This window comes from Vanacampus margaritifer, chromosome 1, assembly GCF_051991255.1.
Source record: "Vanacampus margaritifer isolate UIUO_Vmar chromosome 1, RoL_Vmar_1.0, whole genome shotgun sequence".
Lineage (NCBI taxonomy): Eukaryota > Metazoa > Chordata > Actinopteri > Syngnathiformes > Syngnathidae > Vanacampus > Vanacampus margaritifer.
In genome coordinates, this window is record NC_135432.1 from 57,084,288 (window position 1) to 57,103,081 (window position 18,794).

The window sequence follows — 18,794 nt, forward strand, 5'->3', positions numbered from 1 at the left end:
TTGAGCAAATGCAAAGCTCACCATTGGTCAGCACAAAACTCGGCTAATAAATGATTGGTTGACGTTGAGGAATTCAATCCAATAATAGGTAGAGAGTTTACGAAATCCCGCCTACAAAGCGTATTTTGACCAATCGCTGAGCAAAACACTTCCTGACTCTGGTTTTAATTTATGATACCAAAACAGCGTGTTTGTGGCTGAAGTGGAATTCACATAACACTTTTTTTGGGGGCGGATAACAGGGGCACACTAATGAGCAAGCTTTAAGGAAAATAAAAAGCTAACCCGGCCCCCAATATGCGGTTCTCCTGCGTTCTCCTGTCAAAGGTACTGTACTTCGGAATCGTCACTGTTTGCTAGTTCCCCCTGTTTGCTCATGGTAACTAATGTAAAGCAGGTGCGACCCTGATGTTGCTTAGTCATGGACCAAAGAGTAGGTAGGAGGGATGTGAGGAGCACATCCTATTGGCTGTGAGAGGACACGGCTGTGGCCAAATCGGTAGAACTTTTTTTTTTGGGAGTGTGCAAAACTTGACTGAGAAGCAATGTCTGAGCAAACCAAGGTGAATTAAAAGAAATTAAAAGAATGATTTGGAGCACTCGAGGTCTTTCTGATTTGTAATAACGCTGTGTGTCCTGTTCTCATCCAGCCTGTCCTCCATGGATACTTCAGAAGTTCTTGCTCATGGCGGGTGCGCATCGGTAAGTTAACCCTTTTCTACTTTACATCCATTTTCTATAGCACATATCCTCATCAGGGTCAAAGGTAAAATTGAGTCCATTCAGTGGTCACCACTCACCAGCCATGCATTCACAGGGAACACAGACAACCATTCCCACGCACAGTCATATCTATTTTATTTGCAGTCTTTAATATGCATGCTTTTGGAAAGCGGCAATTGATTCTAATGGGAACCTCAGAGCAAAGATTTGAAACAAACCTCAGAATTGTGTCACTGTACTAATCCTCCACTTTTCAATGATTTTAATCATTTAGTGATATCAATTTAACTCTCTGTGCATCAGCTTTCGCCCTGAAAGGTATGGAATATGACCAGGTGCCAGTCAATTTGATCAAAGATGGAGGCCAGCAGGTACAGCCTACATGAGCAATTAAAAATCAAAACCAAAATGGACATTTTAGTTACAAAAATGTGTTACAGCTCACAGAGGAGTACAAGACTTTAAACCCAATGCAGCAAGTACCTGCAGTTGAAATTGATGGCGTCACCCTTTCTCAGTCGGTGAGTATTCTTCATGACAAAAGTGTTGTTTTTTCTCTTTCAAATGTGACATTTTATACTCTTTGTCCCACCACGTAGCTGGCAATAATCCAGTACATTGATGAGACAAGGCCCGAACCGCGCCTCCTTCCCTTAGACCCCAAAAAAAGGGCCCAGGTTAGGATGATAAGTGACCTCATTGCCTCTGGGATACAACCTCTGCAGGTGAGCATTTACTAAGTACTTAATATGGTTGATGTCACAGCACTGATAAACTGAATCATCTGTCGGATGCTTCAGAATCTACACGTGATCCAAAAGATTGGCGCAGAGAAGGTGCCGTGGGCGCAACATTTCATTAATCGAGGTTTTGAAGGTCAGTAGATGACATCAGACCCTAGCAGCGAGACATTTGAATATTAATCACATTCAAATTTGCACTCATCCAGCTCTTGAGCATCTGCTGAAGCAAACCGCTGGGAAATATTGTGTAGGCGATGCGGTAAGAACGTTCAACTAAAGAGAATGATAATGAAGAGCAGGCTTCTTTGACTAGAGTCCTCTTTACCTTTTAGATTTCCATGGCTGATATCTGTCTGGTCCCTCAAGTCTACAATGCAGAGAGGTACATTTTGGGAGATTTTGTTTATTTTACTGAACCATGCTCAAGGGAAAAAAAAATATTTTATAATGAAAACAGTTCCTAGATGTAAGGCAAGGTGACTAACTCACCTGCATGTAACATGTCTACACACCAAAATTGTTATAAGATGCGATAGTCAAATGGGAACTGGTTTGCATTGCGGGGGTAAAAAAAAAGCATATTAGCCCTTGAACCTTTTCATTTTTGATGGTTAGCCCCAGCTGGTTTATGTTTACTGTATCCTGCAGGTTTAAAGTGGACATGAGCTTGTATCCAACTATCCAAAGGCTAAATCAAACCTTAGTGAAGATTGATGCTTTCCAAGCGAGCCATCCGTCATGCCAACCGGACACGCCTGTTGAGCTGCGAGCGTAGAAGAAACGCCGCGCTTCCATACTTTGTTCACCTTTTAAATAAAATGCTTTCAACATCATCAGTTTCTATGGACATCATTTGAAACAAGTGAACAATGAGAAAACAAGCATTTATTAATATCATTATCGAAACAAACAAGATCAACATTTTAGTGCTAAATATACACGGTTCATGTGACCACACGGTCACTGATTTGCTATGCAAAGTGTGACATCTCGCAGCATATTAGCTAAAGTATGTCAGAGGCTAAAAGTGGACTAGGCTGCAAATTATTGCTAAAATTATGTAAGGTAGTCAACAGCCATTTTTTTTTTTTTTTTGCAAACCTTACATGAACATGTTTTGAAATTTTACTTTAGGGTGTTCTCTAGATTTAAAAAAACAAAAAATCATTATAAGGGAATCTCCACTGTACACTTAACTGTGTCATTGTAGAAAGTGCCAGAGCAGTCTGAGCCACCAAACACGAGCAGTGTGCAGTGGACTTTGGCGGATTCATCCTGCCGCCGCGTATGAGAGTCTGCCGAAGTTGTCGACGAGGTTAAATGTATCATGCTGTGTCCGGCGCGAGGCTTGAAATTCAACTCGGGCGGTGCCACTGAACTCCACAGGTTGGTGTCTGATGGGGAAGTGAAGCAATGGATTTGCAATGTTTGAACAGAGGAATGTTTACTCTACTTTTGTTTTTGGGACCAAAAAATTAGGAATGTTAAAATGTTTTATGCTCATGACGATCAAACCCTGAACCGATTATTTCCTGTGAGAAATACTGTGTCCAAATCTGACGAATAACCGGTGGACCAGCAGCCTGGAATTTATGTCCTCAATTTAAGGTTCCAATTGTGTTTAGATGAATATAATTAGTCGAAGAGTATTTACCAGTATTGAAGACGTGCACATCTCGCAAGGCTCCGATTGCGCTGCAGCCTCCACTCACTAAAATCCTGTTGTCTGAAACTGGGAGGGCAGCATGAAACCTGTTCATGTATACACAGAAAGGATTTTTAACTGCTCTAGTTTTAATTAAATATCCACTTAAAAAAAAATAATAATAATATTGCATGCACTTTTGTTGGAAATGCTTTTCTAGTTGGTCAAAAACTATAAAAACTCTGGCCTCTTTTTCATATGGTACAGTTATTGGCAACAGGAGTTTTCAAAAAATTGCCTGATGCTCACAACCAGCAATTCTCCACCATTGTTGTCGAATACTGTGAGAGGTGCAGCATATTCTCGACACTGTCTGGTTGTCACGTGAATTCGAGTTAAGTGGGGGGGTACTTGAATAACGATTAGCATAACTTACATCACCACCACGGCAAATTGAGATCTGCTTGTTTTGCTTGCATGCAAAAGACAAAACCGCATAGATCTTAAAACGCACTCATTCTGACCTGTTGTGCAAAAAAAATTGTAGAAAATGGGACCTTTAAAATACAAGTATCCCAAAATGTGAAATCATTACAGTACTGTATATAGACTGTATTCAGTATCCACATGAATAACATTTCTCAAGGTCATTCAGTGCCGCACTCACCCTCGAGGCAGTGGTGGCATGTTCTCGCACTTCACAGCTGTGTACTCCATAAAACCTTCATCCAGGAAAAGAGAGGGCGGGGGTGAAATACATCTGTGCAAATTTCAACACACAATAAATGAATTTGTAATCTTACCCAGGTCGAGGATGTGGAGGTCATTTAGATACGTGGCAGTTTTACGACCACCAAATATGATCAACCTTTGCGACAGAAGTGTGATGGAGTGGCTTTTTTTTGCAGAAAAATAAGACAAGAAAAAGTTGACATTAGAAAAATAATAATAAACACTTCTTTTTGTGGGGTCGTAAATGGCAGTGGACACTGACCCAAAGCGAGGCAGAGGTTTGACTCCATCCACTATGGGCTTATACCACAGTTGAAACTCTGGGTTGAAGATGTACAGAGCATTACTGCATGACTTTTCTACGGAAGACTGGCTCGCATTAATCCCACCAAAGACAAAAAGCTCCTTCTTATAAAAAACTGCAGAGTGATACGCCAAGGTGGGAACATTCCCTTTAGCCTAAATAGAATAAAGTCACAAGATTTCATCTTTTTTTTTTTTTTAAGTGACTACGTCCGACATGTTTAAATGTGAGAAAAACCCACTTTGACAAGGTTCCACTTCCATTTCAGGGTATTAAGGATGTACAGCTCGCTGTAGCGCTGGCCCTCCCTCAGGCCACCATAAACAAAGATGGACTTCGATTCTGGGTCATAAGTCGCAGAGTGTCCCCTAGTGCAAGGAGGCGCAGGTCCGGATGTGGAGGAGCTCACTGGGTACCAAAAATCATTGTCTGCATAAAGGGGGGGGGGGGGGGTGAAAATTGGAAGACTGGATTTTCATCGACATCCAGCAAAGCACATGTGATGTCACAACATTAAGATCCCAGTGGCTTCATCCAGGAGGCAGCCGAACCAGATGCCACCTCATCTGGCTCCTCTCGATGCTCTGAGCCTTCTCTAAGCGAGGGCGAGACGATGGCCACGGGACTAGAAATGGAACTATGTAATGTAGGACTAGGGATAATCGGTGGCAATATTTAACATTTTGACGAATATCGGTATTTGAAAATCTGGTAGCCGATAATGGATCTATTTAAAACTATGTTAAAGCTGCACTTTGTAACAATATACCCTTAAAATATCTTGAAAATAGCCTTTTTATTTGACAATTTATGTATTTAATTTATTTGCTGTTCATAATGGGAACTCCTGCAAGTCTCTGGCCCATAGTTTTTAAACAGGATTCAGGTTCGAATTTCCCGCCCTCTCTCTTTGGATGTGACTTCATGTGCACATTGTGTTTGTGAAGAAGGAAAAAAAAATGCAGCTTCATTTTTTAGCCACAGTTGGCAGTAGCAATTCGAAATTCACAGAGCCGTATATAGAGAAGTGTGGCTAACTCTGTTTCAGCAGGGTAACAAGATGGTGTCCATATGTCATGTGACCAGCAGTTGACCAATCACAGAGTTGCCCAAACTCTATATACGGCTCTAGAAATTCTATTTTCGGCGTTCAGTAGCTTTAACTTAAGGGAACTTTACTTTTACAATTAATTTTCTAAGACATTCTGCTGACCTTGGAAACTCAGCTTTTGTTTGAAATTAAAACTAAAATAAGTGAAAAATTTAACATTATTTTGGGTGCCATTTACTTGTTTACGTTTTTCATTTAACTTTGTAAGACATGCTGATGACCCTGGGAGCTCCCTGGATTTTTTTTGTTTGTAGAAATTCAAAATAAAGATGTGTACTGTCTAAGATAAAAAAATAAAAAATAAATAAACATCTTGCAAGTATAAAAAGTTATTCAACAAACATATGCTTACAGACATTTGAACAAAGAATTGAAGTTTGTATTTTGATGTCAATATTTTCCCTTGAGAGTGAAAGTGAATAGCGGTTATCGGCCTCCCCGATTACTAATAATCATAATGATAAGTCCTGAAAAGTCCATAAGTCCTGAAAGCAGTACATATGTCGTAACTGTCTGTCCTTATTATCGCGTTCATCCGTAGAGAGTCTATTGACTGTATAACGTGTCTTCAAGGCCCACGAATATACTAACAAGATCATGACAGCGACAAAGACTTATGGGCTCTCAATAACAACTGGTGCCGAAAGAACAGACGCAAATTACACCGTGCATTTGCACCTTCACTAAAGTACCCCGGAAGGTTGTACTGACCTAACTCCAGCTTCCACAGGGAGTCTTTGCACGAGTTTTGTTCTGAAGTTTCTCCACCAATAAGAATGGCCGTGTCAGGATCGCTGAGGCACATCGAGTGGCTCCATCGTTTTGACGGATACGCTGAAACTAAAGAAAATCAATGAACTTTTCTTTTTCTTTTTTTTAAATAGACATTTTCATTTTTTTGTTTCTAACCTTCTCTATCCTCCATCTTTATCTGCAAAGTCATTTCTTCCTGGCTGTTCATCCTGGACAGCTTCATTTTCTTAGGAGTCAAAGGTCGGTCGACATCCTCGGAGTTCCATATTAAAGAGACTTTCCTACTGATGACACTCCGTCTGGGGGTCTCATTCTTTCAAAGGAAGGCACAAAATAAACGTCCTCAATAATTTCATATTTTTATGCCTTTAGTCCTAAAAGACAGGGGTACACTTGACTATGTACAATATACATTACTCAGAAATGTCCGACTTTGTGAACAACTGGAGCTAAATGGCAAAATTGATAACAGGTGTTAGCGCAACTGGAAAATGTAGATTGTACCTTAAAACGGATGCAACTCGCAAGCACATATTTACTGAAAGCTCGTCTCTTACAGTCGGCCAAAGTGAAGGTTTACTTCCCTTGGCTGAAGTGTCTGTATCAATTTTATTAACCTGGATAGCACCATAGCAAACACTGTCAGCCAACTGTGAAGAGCTGAGGGTCACCTGCCAAGAAAGATGCGTGTGAATTAGACTGAAGCGGCACACGTGAACGGTCTTTAAGCCCAATCGTCTCACCGTGTCATCTGCAACACTTTGGTGTGAAGTGCGTGAGAGATCTGGGTTGTTGAGCTGGTCTGGGAATAGACGTTTTTGCGCTCGTGGAGTACTGCTGTTTATGATGCTGCCTTGGTCCTGGAACTGTTTCATGGAAACATACCGCCCCTTATTAACAATGGGAGAAAATGAGACTACTTTCTTTAAAAAGGGGAGTGACAAGATTCATCCAGTAGTATCTGAGAAACAACATTACTAGTGAAATCAAGTCATTCTAATTATAAACTCCTTGTTACCATAGCAATGATGCTGATATTTTCAAATTTTTTATATTTTTAAATTTACATTATGGGTTCATATTATGCTAAAATTTGAATTGATTAGCCTCATTATTTCCCTTTAGGAAAAACATTCCATCACCTTAAATTTTTTTTAAATTTAATTTATGTTAATTAGAGCCTCTTAAAGTGATAGCGTGCAGAATTTTTTTCCCGATTTTTCAATGTTCATTCATTTGAAAAACTATTCATTTCAATAATTAGAAGAAAAAAAATTCCTAGCACATCAACATATATATTTTTAATATAATCATTGCTCTAGTAATCGCTAATTATATTACATAGGCCGCGCCAAACCTTACAGAAGGTTGACATGTTTCACACCCATCTTTCTGCTACGAATACTCGAAGGAGAAGAACTTAGCAAACGTAGTAACTGGTGTTAGGCGTGTTCAGTGGGGTCTCTCTGAGGCACCGTAGTGTGCGTGGTAAAAAAAAGGCATGTACAGGGTGGCACAAAGAAACAGAAACTTTTTAACAATACAATAAATCCAAGAGTGATGGAAGAAAAATACTTAATTCATAATAATTAAAACATGCAATTTAAGAAACAATGTTGGAATTTTCTTTTATTTATTTTTTATTATGTCCTGTAGATGACATCATCCTGTACGAATCCATTGAAATCTGCTGTTGAGATTCTTCATGAATCCCTGCAACATCTCAGCTGGGATAGCTGGGATTCCATCATAGTTTGATTTTACATGTAAATGGCATATTTTAAGATTTAAATTACTATGAACAAAATATTTTTCCTCCATCACTGTTGGTTTTTATTGGATTGTTAAAAATTTCCATTTTTTTAATGTCACCCTATATTTCAAACGTAGGTTGTTGCATTCTATTAGTTCACCACTAGATGGCATCAAATAAAATACAAATAATAATCTACACACTGCCCCTTTATATGAACATTTTCATAAGAAATAAGCCCAAAATCGAACTCAGCAGGTCAATTATATTAATGTGTGAATTTTTGTAAAGAAAATAATGAAGTTATACTGTTTTACTCCAATTAGAACTTAGGTGCTTTTTGGGGGGCTCAAGTTTCAGTAGGCAAAAAAACAAAAGCATTACCCATTTCCCCCCCCCTCCATTCAATCATTAAATTTTTTTCTCCACACAAAAAGTTCAATATCTCTGGAATCCATCGCTCCATTTTCAAAATCGTTGATGTATTGTACTCAGGTAGAAGAGGACATTCCAACCAATACACAAATACATAGTATTTTGTAAAACTTTCATTTTAGTGAAATCCTGTCACGTTGCTATTTAAAAGCGCTGAAGGAACCTTCACCGCCCCCAAGTAAAACTTTCTAGTTCCTGTAGGCCAATAATACTGATTGTAACAAGGCCTTAAATAGCGACCCTGACTCCCCACAATGTAATTAAATATACACAGGAATCAAGCACCTGTCCACACACTGTGAGCACTATCTTCCCATAAACTCCTCTCCTGCCTATTTGTGCTGCCTCCGCCACGATATCAGAGCTCCAGTCGCCCTCAAACGTCAAACACCTGCAAGAGGAGAGAGGAGAGCACCCACCGCGTCATCCTCCACACAGTGAGTTTGACAAAAACAACAAGGTTCTTCCGGTTCCCACACGCACCTGACTTGAGAAGTGAGCGTGCCAATGTTCTGAGGCCGCAAATCGGCGCCGACCACGACCTCCGCGGAGATGGTGGTCTCGTCGCAACCCCAGTTGCCGAGACCGAAGATAACCAGCTGCTTGGGCAGAGGAAGCGGGACGTGGACGTGGAAGCATCTTCGGTTTGATTTGCTGCACGACAACCAAAGAGGTCAACATGTTTCCACAAAACAAACACGATTAAAAAAAAAACAAAAACTTTTTTTTAAAACACAGTTAAACGTTTACATACCTGATAAACTGTCGCGGCGCATCACGCAGGGACCAAAGGACATAAAAGTTGAGCATTCCCATGATTTTTTTCTTCTTTTAAACTCACAATCCCACAGAGAACGTTACGTTCGTTAGCTTAATTTGTTCGTGGCTCATTAAAAGGGCAGGCCACTGTCGTAACCTCTGATTGGTTGATAACACGGAAGTAGCGAAAGGTTTGCACCTGACCCGTTACCTTTTAATTACAGCCTACATCTGATCCCTAGTATGACTAAATGAATATACATTTGTTTGGACACATCATAAGATTTTCAAAAGCTGATATGTAACCTTTTTTTCGGGGTAATTTCATCAATAGCTGCATTAGACATTTCGTGTTTAGTTGTCCGTTGCTCACATGATACACCAATAAAGTTAAGGAAAACAAATTGGTCTAACAGTTTACCGTGACCGTTTGTACAGACGACTAAATAAGCAGTAGTGCGGTAGTTTTTGTACTTTTAGCTCTTAATATCCTTCATAAAACAAGTCTAGCCTTTCAATTTTCTGGCTTTTATTTAACAAGTGTCAAAAAGACAAGAAAACATAGACTTAAAAGACAACTGGAATCTTTATTCTTAACATTGAATCAAAAAGAACATGTTCAAAATAAACAACATTTGATAGAAAAATATCAGTATTAAACAAAAACATTTATCTGGTAGAAAAGAAATGCAACTCAAAACCACAGTTGGTGGTCACAGAAAAAAAGAGCATCTTTTACAAATTTGCGATGATGTCATTGTTCTTGGATTTTTTGTACCAGATAATGCAGTTCAAAACAACGAGAAGTAAGAAAAGGCCGGCTGTGGTGGCTGCAATGATTACAATGTATTTCGGCGAATTCAGGTCGGGCTGAATGGGCACGTCTATGACCGTCAGCTGCACTTTCTTCATGTCCAGTTCTGGTAGATTCTTCACCATGCACCGATATATCTTGGAATCGGACTCACGGACATTTCTGATGATGATTGAGGCGTCTCCATTTTGGTAATCAGTTGATGCAAAACTGACCCTCCCCTCCAATGGTTTGTACTGAACAGGATACAATCTGCCATGAGTAAACCAAAGGATGTTCTCGTCCTCAGGCTCAACAGTCCACTCGATCTCCATGCGCTGTATGGTGTTCATGGCGTAGGTGTACTTGCAGGCCAGCTTGACATCTGATCCACTGGTGGCATTGTACTGGGTCGTGTCCATGTTGATTTCCAGAGCGTGACTGCTGGAAAGCACTCCCAGGAGGATAACATTCCAAAGAAGGCACCACATGATCACCATCTACAAAACACATATTGACATTAATAACTTGTCTTTTGCATTATTACAAGTCTAAAAATGATCAATCAGCAATGTTTATGCTGTCAAATAAAAACATGATCAACATCAACAATTTTGCATTGCAAGTGTACAAATAATAAATAAAAAAAAACTTTCATTTGACTAAGTAAGCATTCCTTACCTGCTCCATTTTGTAGTTGCAGTTGCAGTTGCAGTCCAACAACAGCGTACACTCGAGTGAAGTTTTTCTGCTGAATGCCGGTTTGCCGCAAGTCACAGTGAACCCCATGCATTACTTTTATAGGTGGGAGGATATAAAGGCATCAAAGAGATAAAAGGAGATGATGATGCGAATGACGTATGAACAAGGGATAAAAGAGATAAAAGAGTATGTCTTTGATCTAGTTGTCATTCATTTACATACACAGCAGAAGCAGAAAAACAAAAACAGCATCACATTTCCAAACAAAACTTTTCAGAGTAAATATATGTTTATATGTATCTTGACAGCATTCAAGATGAAATGTCACATTTGCTCGTTCGTCTTTGCGGATGTCACAAGTCAAGTCATCGGGCCAGCCCCTATTAGCCAACACTCAAGATACTACAGATACTGTATTACAATATTGTTGCAAATGCTGATAATACTTCTACAGCTCTAACAGATATTTGTACTATTGCTGCTTCTTGTACTTTTAGTACTACTTTTACTAATTGTACAGCTATACAACAGCTGCTGTTAAGTGTGTGGTATTTGTCAAGCTGCTAGCTTGCGTCGCCTTTTTGCTAGTAGCCATTAGCCAAGTACTTACCGAAGCTCTTAGGCTGGAAGCTGTTAATAAGATTTAATAACGGGAAAAAAAGAGCCCAAAACGATTCTTATTCTTCTCCGGCTTGGACCCACATCAGGCTCTCTATCAGGTTTGTCTAATAATGACCAATAGATTTGGACTACGGGAAGCGGTGGCCGAGTAGTTAGAACATTTCCCTCATGGTTCTGAGGTTTAGCGTTAGCTTTTGGTCATTCGTGGCTATTGGTTTATTTATTTTTTTCAGTCCCCACAATATAAACGTTAATATCTAATTTCATTATAAACTGAGGTATTCTTTATAGGGTTAACACAATATAATGCTTGCAAAATATATTCTTTTTTTTTTTAAATTGTAAATCATAGACTTGTTTTTACAATGTCCCCAAAGTAATTTTTTTGTTTCAATGAGCTATTTGTGATACAATTCTTTTTTCTTTTTAAAATAAGCTAAATGTACTTTTTTATTGTATAAATCACATTAAATCTGTCTTCAAAATTAAATGGCAGCCATTATTATTATTTATTTTCATAATTTACTGATCATTAACCCCAGTTAATTTGGTGTTTTTCACTTTATGAACCAAAAGCCTACAGCTCCCAAGATGCCACATTCGGGAAGTGCAATCACTCTTGAGAGGAATTTCAAAGAACAGCTAGGTAAGCATCTCTAGGCAGACAGACCTAACTGGGTGCAAAATAACAAAATGTAAACAAATGCATAAAAATGGTGACATACACATATTCTAATGTTATTTCAACTTTCCATGTAATTTACCAATATGTATAAAACAGTTTAACGCTCCACAACATCTCACTCAACAAAATGCAGTAAAGTATGGGGTAGATTCCACGGACTTGCGACTTCCGGGTTTCACAGGAAACGGAAACAAAGCTGATGTGTGAAAACCAGGAAGTCGGAAGTCCCGTCTCCTCTGTGGCATATACCCTATAGTGAGGCCACAGGTGCTTCTACTTAACCGGCAGTAAACGAACGATTGAGCGGAAGCACCTGTGGCTAAAGTAAATATCCAAATAAGGGGCATAATATGCAAAACATCATGACAGGAACACAAGCACACATTTGGTTATCATTCATAGCCGATTCAGCTTAAAAGGTGCAGCTTCCAGGGGTGCTCACTGATGAGAAAATTAGATAGAAGACATATTGGTCATGCTCAATCTAAAGAAGCAAAAAATATTTCCATCTTTTTTTGTCTTGTTTTTCGCTTCTTTCGAAACAAGTTTCAATCAATCAAACCAAGCAGGCTGCTTTCCTTATGCAATCTTATCCATAGTTTTGATAAGGTATTGAGTAAAACATGGGTAAACCTGGCCCTGTGGGGTTATCTGAAAATAAGCTGCCGTTTCATCAGGATCCTGGTAACGGTTACATCACTCCCTTAATGCCACATTTAATGGAACCACGGGAGACGTTTTCTAATTATGAAGCAGCACGCGCGAGAAACACGATGCCTTTAACACCTTCAAGCCACATTATGCTTTCATGTAGTTTTGCAATCTTCGCACGCTTGCAATGTTCACACGGCAAAGTAGACAAGATTTTCTTTATTGTGGAATATAAATTTTCAGGATCATAACTTAAAAGACACAGAACAAACAAACAATAGGAAACTGTAAAACACGTGAAATGTGATAAGGTAGTTTGAAACGCAGCGGAAAATACAACTATTGAACACAGTCCAAGAACATACAAACACAGTGACCTTCACTCACGTATAAAACCTGTGCACAAACTACATATAGATGAAACACTACTACAGCAAATTAAAGCCAGGGACTGGGCAAATGTAAATATTGAATCACTATTACATAATAAGAGCTTTATGTGATAACGAGCGGCTCAAATTGCATCATAAAAAAAAAAAATACACACATTGGATATCTGCCATCGCTTGTTTCGGTACATTCTTGATTTATGTCCCCTACTGACACACAAGATTTTTTTTAATGGAAGTGCGGTTAAAAAGAAACAACTACAAGTAACAGCAAATAATACACGTTTAGAGCACTTAAGAACACCTAGCAAGTAGATGCCGTGTAGGTCTTCCCTGATAACCGCTACGAACAGATGTCACAGTATAGATTTGATTGGATTTTATCACGGCACGGACGCAAATGAAAGGCTTCTGCAAATCTGACATTTGGCAACACAAGCTGAGTGGTAAAAAATAGATATATATGTAACTTCTTTATTTCAACTTTAGATAATAATTTAAAATAGCTTCAGCATTCATAATAAGAGTAATTTCCTTCTCGAAATCATACATTCATAAAGATTTGGCAATTTAGGCACTGTAATAAATTCTGTAGTAAAGCGTTTTATTCCGCCATAGAGAGTAGGAGTTGTCGAATTTGAAGAGGTAAGTGCCTTCGCCCGGGAAGTCGTGGCTGCCGCCGTAGACGGTCAAGTGGCTGTCTTGGCGGTACACGGGAATGATCTCAACCAGGTTGGAGTTGCTTTGTGCTTTGGAGCCCTTCTCCACATCTCCGTTGGTGACCGGGCCTGCAATGGAAAGCACATTAGAAGTCCTCGCCAAAAGTAATTGGGACGGTGAGGAGAATTCTTTTGTTTGAGTTGTATACTGAATTTCATATCAAAAGATGAACATGAGACAAAAGTTGACAACATGTCATATTTGAAATCCATTCCGCTGCTACCATCATGAGTTACATCACCAGTGAAGACTAGTTAGTGAGTGCATTCCAGAAGCAGCCATGCAAGCCCAAGTCATGACATTAACTCCACCGTGCCTCACAGAGGAGCTTTGGATCATTTCTACATTCTTTGGCCTTTCATGGCTCGTCTCTGTACTTCTTTTGCATAATTATTTTTTTCTTTTTTTTTTTTTTAAATCTGCCTTGTGTTGTCTTTAGGTTTTTCTTCAAAGCTCTCACTATGTTTCCAAAAACAATCAAAACAATCCATCTAAAAAGCAACACAAGCAACCGGGCAATTGGACAGACCCAGCAGTCACATGTTCCAATACTTTTGCTCATTAGCTTCTTGATATCATTTTGTCTCGTATTCTATCTTTTGATCTAAAATTAGACATTTCTTCAAGATACAACAAAAACAAAAGGATTTGACCTTGCTTTTTAAATACTTTGAATTCAATTGATTTATCTTTTCGAAAGCACAATTCAAAAATAACTGAAATAACGTGTTTGCACAATGTGTGCAGACCTTCTTATCAATGAGATGCGGCTGCGATTAGAATTAACAAATTACTTTTTTTTTTCTTAAGGAAAAAAAAAAAGACCAGACCAGTATGTCCATGGCCTAATAAACTGTAAATAACATCAGGTGAAAAATATTTCCTTTTTTTGGCGCAAAAAATTACACATACATTCTGAAAATATTCCCATTTATTTTTTATTTTATTGCAGCAAAATCACTATTTTCTTAAGTGGAAGTCAATTTTACACATATGTTATATGTGACCTCACTAGTCTAAACATGACATTCTGAATAATGTTACATCTGTGGAATAGGAGTCATGAAGCAAAATTCATTTTATCCATCTTAGAGGGCGGCCATTTTGCCACTTGCTGTCGACTGAAGATAACATCAATGTTGCTCAGGGCTCCGGCAACGACCAATCACAGCTCACCTGTTTTCTGAAGCTGTGCTGTGATCGGTTGTTACCTGAGATCTGAGCAACTGTGATGTCATCTTCAGTCGACGGCAAGTGGCAAAATGGCCGCCCCCTGAGATGGATACAAATGGCTGCATTTTGCTGCTTAACTCATATTCCACTAACGCAATATTAAACACAATAACATATTTAGACTAGCGTGGCTGCATAGAACATATTATTGTCAAAAAAAAAAAAAAACAGTGTTGACTTCCCTTTTAACAAAAATGAGCGCACAATATTTACACCAAAGCCAAATTTCAGAATATCATTTAAGTGGTTGTCAGTGTGACCTCCTGTAGACAAAATTTGTAGCAACAGTTAATTTTGTGTACTGTCTTCACGGTTAAGATTGGACCCCCTGACGGGCCAGTTGTGGCCCGCGGGGCGTATGTTTGACACCCCTGGTATACACACTACCATATCATCTCAGTTGTTTAGTTTTACTTCCTCTTTCTAAAATATTGTGTTGTTTTCATTTGTCACATTAATGATGGAATTTTTTGATTGATTTATTGGGTGACTTTTTTTTTTTAATACATCATAAAAACCCGGCATTTGAACAGCAGCGTTGACTTTTTATATCCACCCTATTGTGTGCTTTTCCAAATGCTAACCTTCCAGCTCCTCCTCTTCATCTTCATCGTCGCTCGATTCACTGACGTGCACGGTGATGGCCCGGCTGGTGACGGGAGTCCAGTCAAAATAGATGCCGAAGCCGACGTCGTAGCCGTCTGTGGCAAACTCCCAGCACACCTTCTTGGCTTCTGGCACGGTGGGCACGTGCACGGTCATGATGTCGCCCCGGTACACCGTCACCATGCTGTCCTTCTCCGTTCGAAGCTTGGCCTTGAGCTCTTTGAGGGCAGCAGATGTCCATGTCGACGGGGGTTTCAGGGGTGGCGTCTCAGCTGCGGCGGGAGCAGAGAAATAACAGTTGATACTGATTTCAAAGCGTGTTCGGCATCATTTACTCGTTCCCTACTTACTCCTTCACTGCCATTGACGGCTATAGATGTCAAAAATTCAATTGAACTATTTCTATCAGTTTCACATTTGTTCCCACTTTTGTTAACAAGAGTATGAAAACCTATTTTTTTTATTGTACATTTAGAACAGAGATAAAAAATTGTGATTAATTGTAAGTTAACTATTGAAGTCATGCGATTAATTACAATTAAAAATTGTAATCGTCTGACGCCCCTAATTTTTAATAATCTTTTCGGGCATCAGGCAATTAAATTTTTAAAATTGTGATTAATCACATGACTTCAATAGTTAACTCACGATTAACTCATTCACTGCCATTGACGGCTACAGACGTCAAAAATTCATTTGAACTATTTCTATTAGTTTAACATTTTTTCCCACTTTTGTTAAGCGTATGAAAACCTTTTTTTTTATTGTATTAGAACAGATTTAAAATTTGTGATTAATCGTGAGTTAACTAGTGAAGTCATGCGATTAACTCAGATTAAAAATTGTAATCGCCCGACGCCCCTAATTTGTAATAATCTTTTCTTAAAAAAAAAAAGGTTAAAAAAATAAATAAATATATATATATATTTTTTTTTTAAAAGATTTAAAATTAGAGGCAGCAGGCGATTACAATTTGTAATTGTAAATATTCGCGTGACTTCACTAGTTAACTCCTGATTAATAATTTGTTCTAAATGTACAAAAAAAATCTAGGCTTTCATACTCTTGTTAACAAAAATGTTAAACTAATATAAATAATTAAAAGGATTTTTTGACGTCTATAGCCGTCAATGGCAGTGAATGAGTTAAATATTGAAATTGAATAGCACTACAATATGGACACTATGTCCATAAAAGATACCTAGTGATCCCAAATCCAGTTAAACCTAAGCCACGCATTTAATAAAAACATCAATCACGATGACATACGGACCTTTCATCTGAGCGGAGAGCGGAGGGCTCCCTGCGCTGTTCTTCTCACCCTGGTCCCCTGAGGCGTGCTCAGCAGGGGCCTTGTCATTAGCCTCAAAATACACAAACAAGACAATTTATAGCAGAAATACTCCATCAACGTGCACGTCCACGTACCTCTTCACGTTGCTCAGATGCATTCATAATAGCTTGTTTTTGGGCCTGGCTCAAGTCCGTGGAGAGGTCTGTGTTTGGGAGCCTGTAAACAAAAGTAAACAAACAACACATTGTTGTTATATAGAAAACAGCTGAAATAATTACATCTTTAAAAAATGAAGCAACTTGTGCATTGTATTTTCCAGTAAATCCAGTAAAATAGCCGGGAGCGAAGGGGATTGCTTCAGTGAAAATGGCTGGGAGTGAATGAGTTAACAGACTTTGTAAGGCCACTCGAAGTTTACTGCCGCTGGCCAGTACACATTTCATTAAACAATGCGATAAAATCAACATAACGCTTGATTTTTTTTCTTTGCATTTGATATTCAATTTTTTGAGTTTTATCCATAAGGAATTGCTTAAACAAGATATAAAGCCCAGGAAATGTCTAATGCTAAATATTCAGCTATATTTTATACTGCATAAAATAAATAAAATACAACATGCAGGGGGAAAAAAAGAACTCTGAAGTAATAGTAAGATATGAAATGTGAAATAATTATTGAAACTCATCAAAGTATATAACGAATATGGGTCATAGAAAAAAAGTTTGTCTGATGATGCCCATTTTATGAATTATCATGTTGTGACCCCACCCCTAACACAATGTCGCTCTGTGATTGGTCAGATCCTAAATTGTATATACTCACAAAATTGTAGATGACAAAAAAAAAGTAAATAATAACAAAGAATAACTATCTTGCGTGTTTTTATAATAAATTAACTGTGCTGGTCTAGTGAAATCTTTTCTTGTCCGTGACCCATGTACATAGCCCCTAACCCCAACCTCAGAACCGTGAAGCGGATATGCTACGGTAATTGCTTGCCATTACTTGCCTGGCAGTAGCCTCCTTGTAATCTAATATAGTGATTCCTAACTAGGGTGTTGTTGCAGACTAGCGTGCCATGAGAGATCATCAGAGGTGCTATGTGAAATTATGTAATTTTATTTAATTTCTCCCAGAAATTACAAATATATCTTTCTTTATCCATCTATGCCAGTGATGTATACAGTAGTGGCAGGCAGAAGAATGACATGCTCTTCCATAAGATGGGCACAAGGTGCACTAAATGTTTATCCACCTGTTTACATTAATACAACAGAATAAAAGTCTTACTGCTAGCATCAGCTTTGTGTGCAATTAAGTGGGGGGAAATCTCACGCAGAGTAATTATGTCATTTTGTAGAAAAATTGAGATCCAATAAAGGTTGGGCTATTTCTACCAAATGCCTTTCGCACGGTTCAAAATTGAGGACCAAGGAACACAACTGAATGAAGTTACACCAAAACAGATGTAAACTGATCCGTTCTAACATTTTACTGTCAGTAATAACACCAACAGCTCCAGGCAGTCGCTCACCTGTCCGTTGGGTCGCTGTCGCAATGTTTGGATGTTATTCCAGGGAAAGATGTGAAGGAGAGCGATGACAGCCGAGATTGGAGCTCTGATGCGTCTTCCAAGCTCTCCATGGCTATAAACACAAGACAAATAGGACAGTGTGCGTGGCTCGGAAAGATGAAGCTCCGCCCCTCCGGATGACAGGGAGGGCCAACTAAAGGCAGCGCGAATCGGAAACTGTAAACAAAACAAAACAAAAACCACAGTTGTTATGATGACATTTAACATAAGCATTCGAAGAGCGACTCAAGCGGCCACAAACACCTAAAAGGTGTTTTTTTGACAGGATGCTAGCTGGTTAGCGCACGTTAGCTGGCGTAACGGAAAAAAACGGGAGTCATAGCTGCAGCTGGACTGCATAAAAACAAGGCTCTTACCACGGTGCAACGGCGAGAATTGAAACGTGAAAGTCTTTGAACGATTAGACTCGCGTCTAACTCAGGCCACGGTGAAACAGACTTCCATGTCACTGCAGTCATGTGACGGTGGATCGGGTCATGGAAATTTAGAGACTTCCGTGTTTCCGTGAAAGTAGCTCAGGCTGTGCAGTTCAACGGCTGGTCTCGCG

General features: G+C 39.0%; 4 protein-coding genes and 1 long non-coding RNA gene across 8 annotated transcripts; 2 read left to right on the forward strand and 3 right to left on the reverse strand.

The window, feature by feature from the left end:
- Positions 1-152: 152 nt before the first annotated feature.
- gstz1 (glutathione S-transferase zeta 1) lies at positions 153-2,299 on the forward strand. Of its 2 annotated transcripts, XM_077578922.1 has the most exons (10): positions 165-327; positions 398-563; positions 651-702; positions 1,027-1,094; positions 1,164-1,244; positions 1,323-1,448; positions 1,524-1,599; positions 1,673-1,725; positions 1,799-1,848; positions 2,115-2,299. In XM_077578922.1, the coding sequence occupies exons 2-10, from the start codon at positions 546-548 to the stop codon at positions 2,239-2,241; spliced, it is 651 nt and encodes a 216-aa protein (XP_077435048.1). In that variant the 5' UTR covers positions 165-327; positions 398-545; the 3' UTR covers positions 2,242-2,299. The 2 variants fall into 2 exon arrangements, with proteins under 2 accessions (XP_077435041.1, XP_077435048.1); XM_077578915.1 differs by lacking the exon at positions 398-563 and having other exon boundaries at positions 153-327.
- A 32-nt stretch (positions 2,300-2,331) lies between these two features.
- Positions 2,332-9,131, reverse strand: LOC144043083 (uncharacterized). 2 transcript variants are annotated; one of them, XM_077556326.1, is made up of 13 exons: positions 8,954-9,131; positions 8,683-8,853; positions 8,485-8,590; positions 6,755-6,901; positions 6,629-6,682; positions 6,168-6,324; positions 5,970-6,098; positions 4,389-4,576; positions 4,106-4,302; positions 3,915-4,006; positions 3,779-3,833; positions 3,121-3,218; positions 2,332-2,860 (listed from the first exon to the last, which is right to left on the reverse strand). In XM_077556326.1, exons 1-13 carry the CDS (start codon positions 9,013-9,015, stop codon positions 2,634-2,636), a joined length of 1,683 nt encoding a protein of 560 aa, XP_077412452.1. In that variant the 5' UTR covers positions 9,016-9,131; the 3' UTR covers positions 2,332-2,633. The 2 variants fall into 2 exon arrangements, with proteins under 2 accessions (XP_077412452.1, XP_077412460.1); XM_077556334.1 differs by having other exon boundaries at positions 6,755-6,877; positions 8,954-9,130.
- LOC144043111 (uncharacterized) lies at positions 8,477-10,408 on the forward strand. Its single transcript, XR_013291041.1, has 3 exons — positions 8,477-8,872; positions 9,823-9,963; positions 10,062-10,408. It is a non-coding gene; the product is annotated as an uncharacterized LOC144043111 (long non-coding RNA).
- On the reverse strand, positions 9,526-11,258 carry LOC144043100 (coxsackievirus and adenovirus receptor homolog). Its single transcript, XM_077556343.1, has 3 exons — positions 11,064-11,258; positions 10,433-10,546; positions 9,526-10,251 (listed from the first exon to the last, which is right to left on the reverse strand). The coding sequence occupies exons 2-3, from the start codon at positions 10,538-10,540 to the stop codon at positions 9,694-9,696; spliced, it is 666 nt and encodes a 221-aa protein (XP_077412469.1). The 5' UTR covers positions 10,541-10,546; positions 11,064-11,258; the 3' UTR covers positions 9,526-9,693.
- A 1,356-nt stretch (positions 11,259-12,614) lies between these two features.
- On the reverse strand, positions 12,615-18,771 carry tmed8 (transmembrane p24 trafficking protein 8). Of its 2 annotated transcripts, none has more exons than XM_077556355.1 (6): positions 18,604-18,771; positions 18,188-18,403; positions 16,787-16,868; positions 16,632-16,722; positions 15,337-15,630; positions 12,615-13,587 (listed from the first exon to the last, which is right to left on the reverse strand). In XM_077556355.1, the coding sequence occupies exons 2-6, from the start codon at positions 18,295-18,297 to the stop codon at positions 13,370-13,372; spliced, it is 795 nt and encodes a 264-aa protein (XP_077412481.1). In that variant the 5' UTR covers positions 18,298-18,403; positions 18,604-18,771; the 3' UTR covers positions 12,615-13,369. The 2 variants fall into 2 exon arrangements, with proteins under 2 accessions (XP_077412481.1, XP_077412490.1); XM_077556364.1 differs by having other exon boundaries at positions 18,188-18,299; positions 18,604-18,755.
- Positions 18,772-18,794: the final 23 nt, after the last annotated feature.

Coding starts and splice junctions, on each gene's coding strand:
- LOC144043083 (XM_077556326.1), bottom strand. CDS start 9,015: ATGGGAATGCTCAACTTTTATGTCCTTTGGTCCCTGCGTGATGCGCCG. Junction 4,577..5,969: donor CCTGTGGAAGCTGGAGTTAG/GTCAGTACAACC, acceptor CCCTTTATGCAG/ACAATGATTTTTGGTACCCA. Junction 4,007..4,105: donor AAACCTCTGCCTCGCTTTGG/GTCAGTGTCCAC, acceptor TGCAAAAAAAAG/CCACTCCATCACACTTCTGT.
- tmed8 (XM_077556355.1), bottom strand. CDS start 18,297: ATGGAGAGCTTGGAAGACGCATCAGAGCTCCAATCTCGGCTGTCATCG. Junction 16,723..16,786: donor CATCTGAGCAACGTGAAGAG/GTACGTGGACGT, acceptor GTGTATTTTGAG/GCTAATGACAAGGCCCCTGC. Junction 13,588..15,336: donor TGAAGAGGAGGAGCTGGAAG/GTTAGCATTTGG, acceptor TTTCCATTGCAG/GCCCGGTCACCAACGGAGAT.
- LOC144043100 (XM_077556343.1), bottom strand. CDS start 10,540: ATGGGGTTCACTGTGACTTGCGGCAAACCGGCATTCAGCAGAAAAACT. Junction 10,252..10,432: donor GCAACTACAAAATGGAGCAG/GTAAGGAATGCT, acceptor TGTGTTTTGTAG/ATGGTGATCATGTGGTGCCT.
- gstz1 (XM_077578915.1), top strand. CDS start 298: ATGCGGTTCTCCTGCGTTCTCCTGTCAAAG. Junction 703..1,026: donor CTCATGGCGGGTGCGCATCG/GTAAGTTAACCC, acceptor TCTGTGCATCAG/CTTTCGCCCTGAAAGGTATG. Junction 1,600..1,672: donor CATTAATCGAGGTTTTGAAG/GTCAGTAGATGA, acceptor GCACTCATCCAG/CTCTTGAGCATCTGCTGAAG.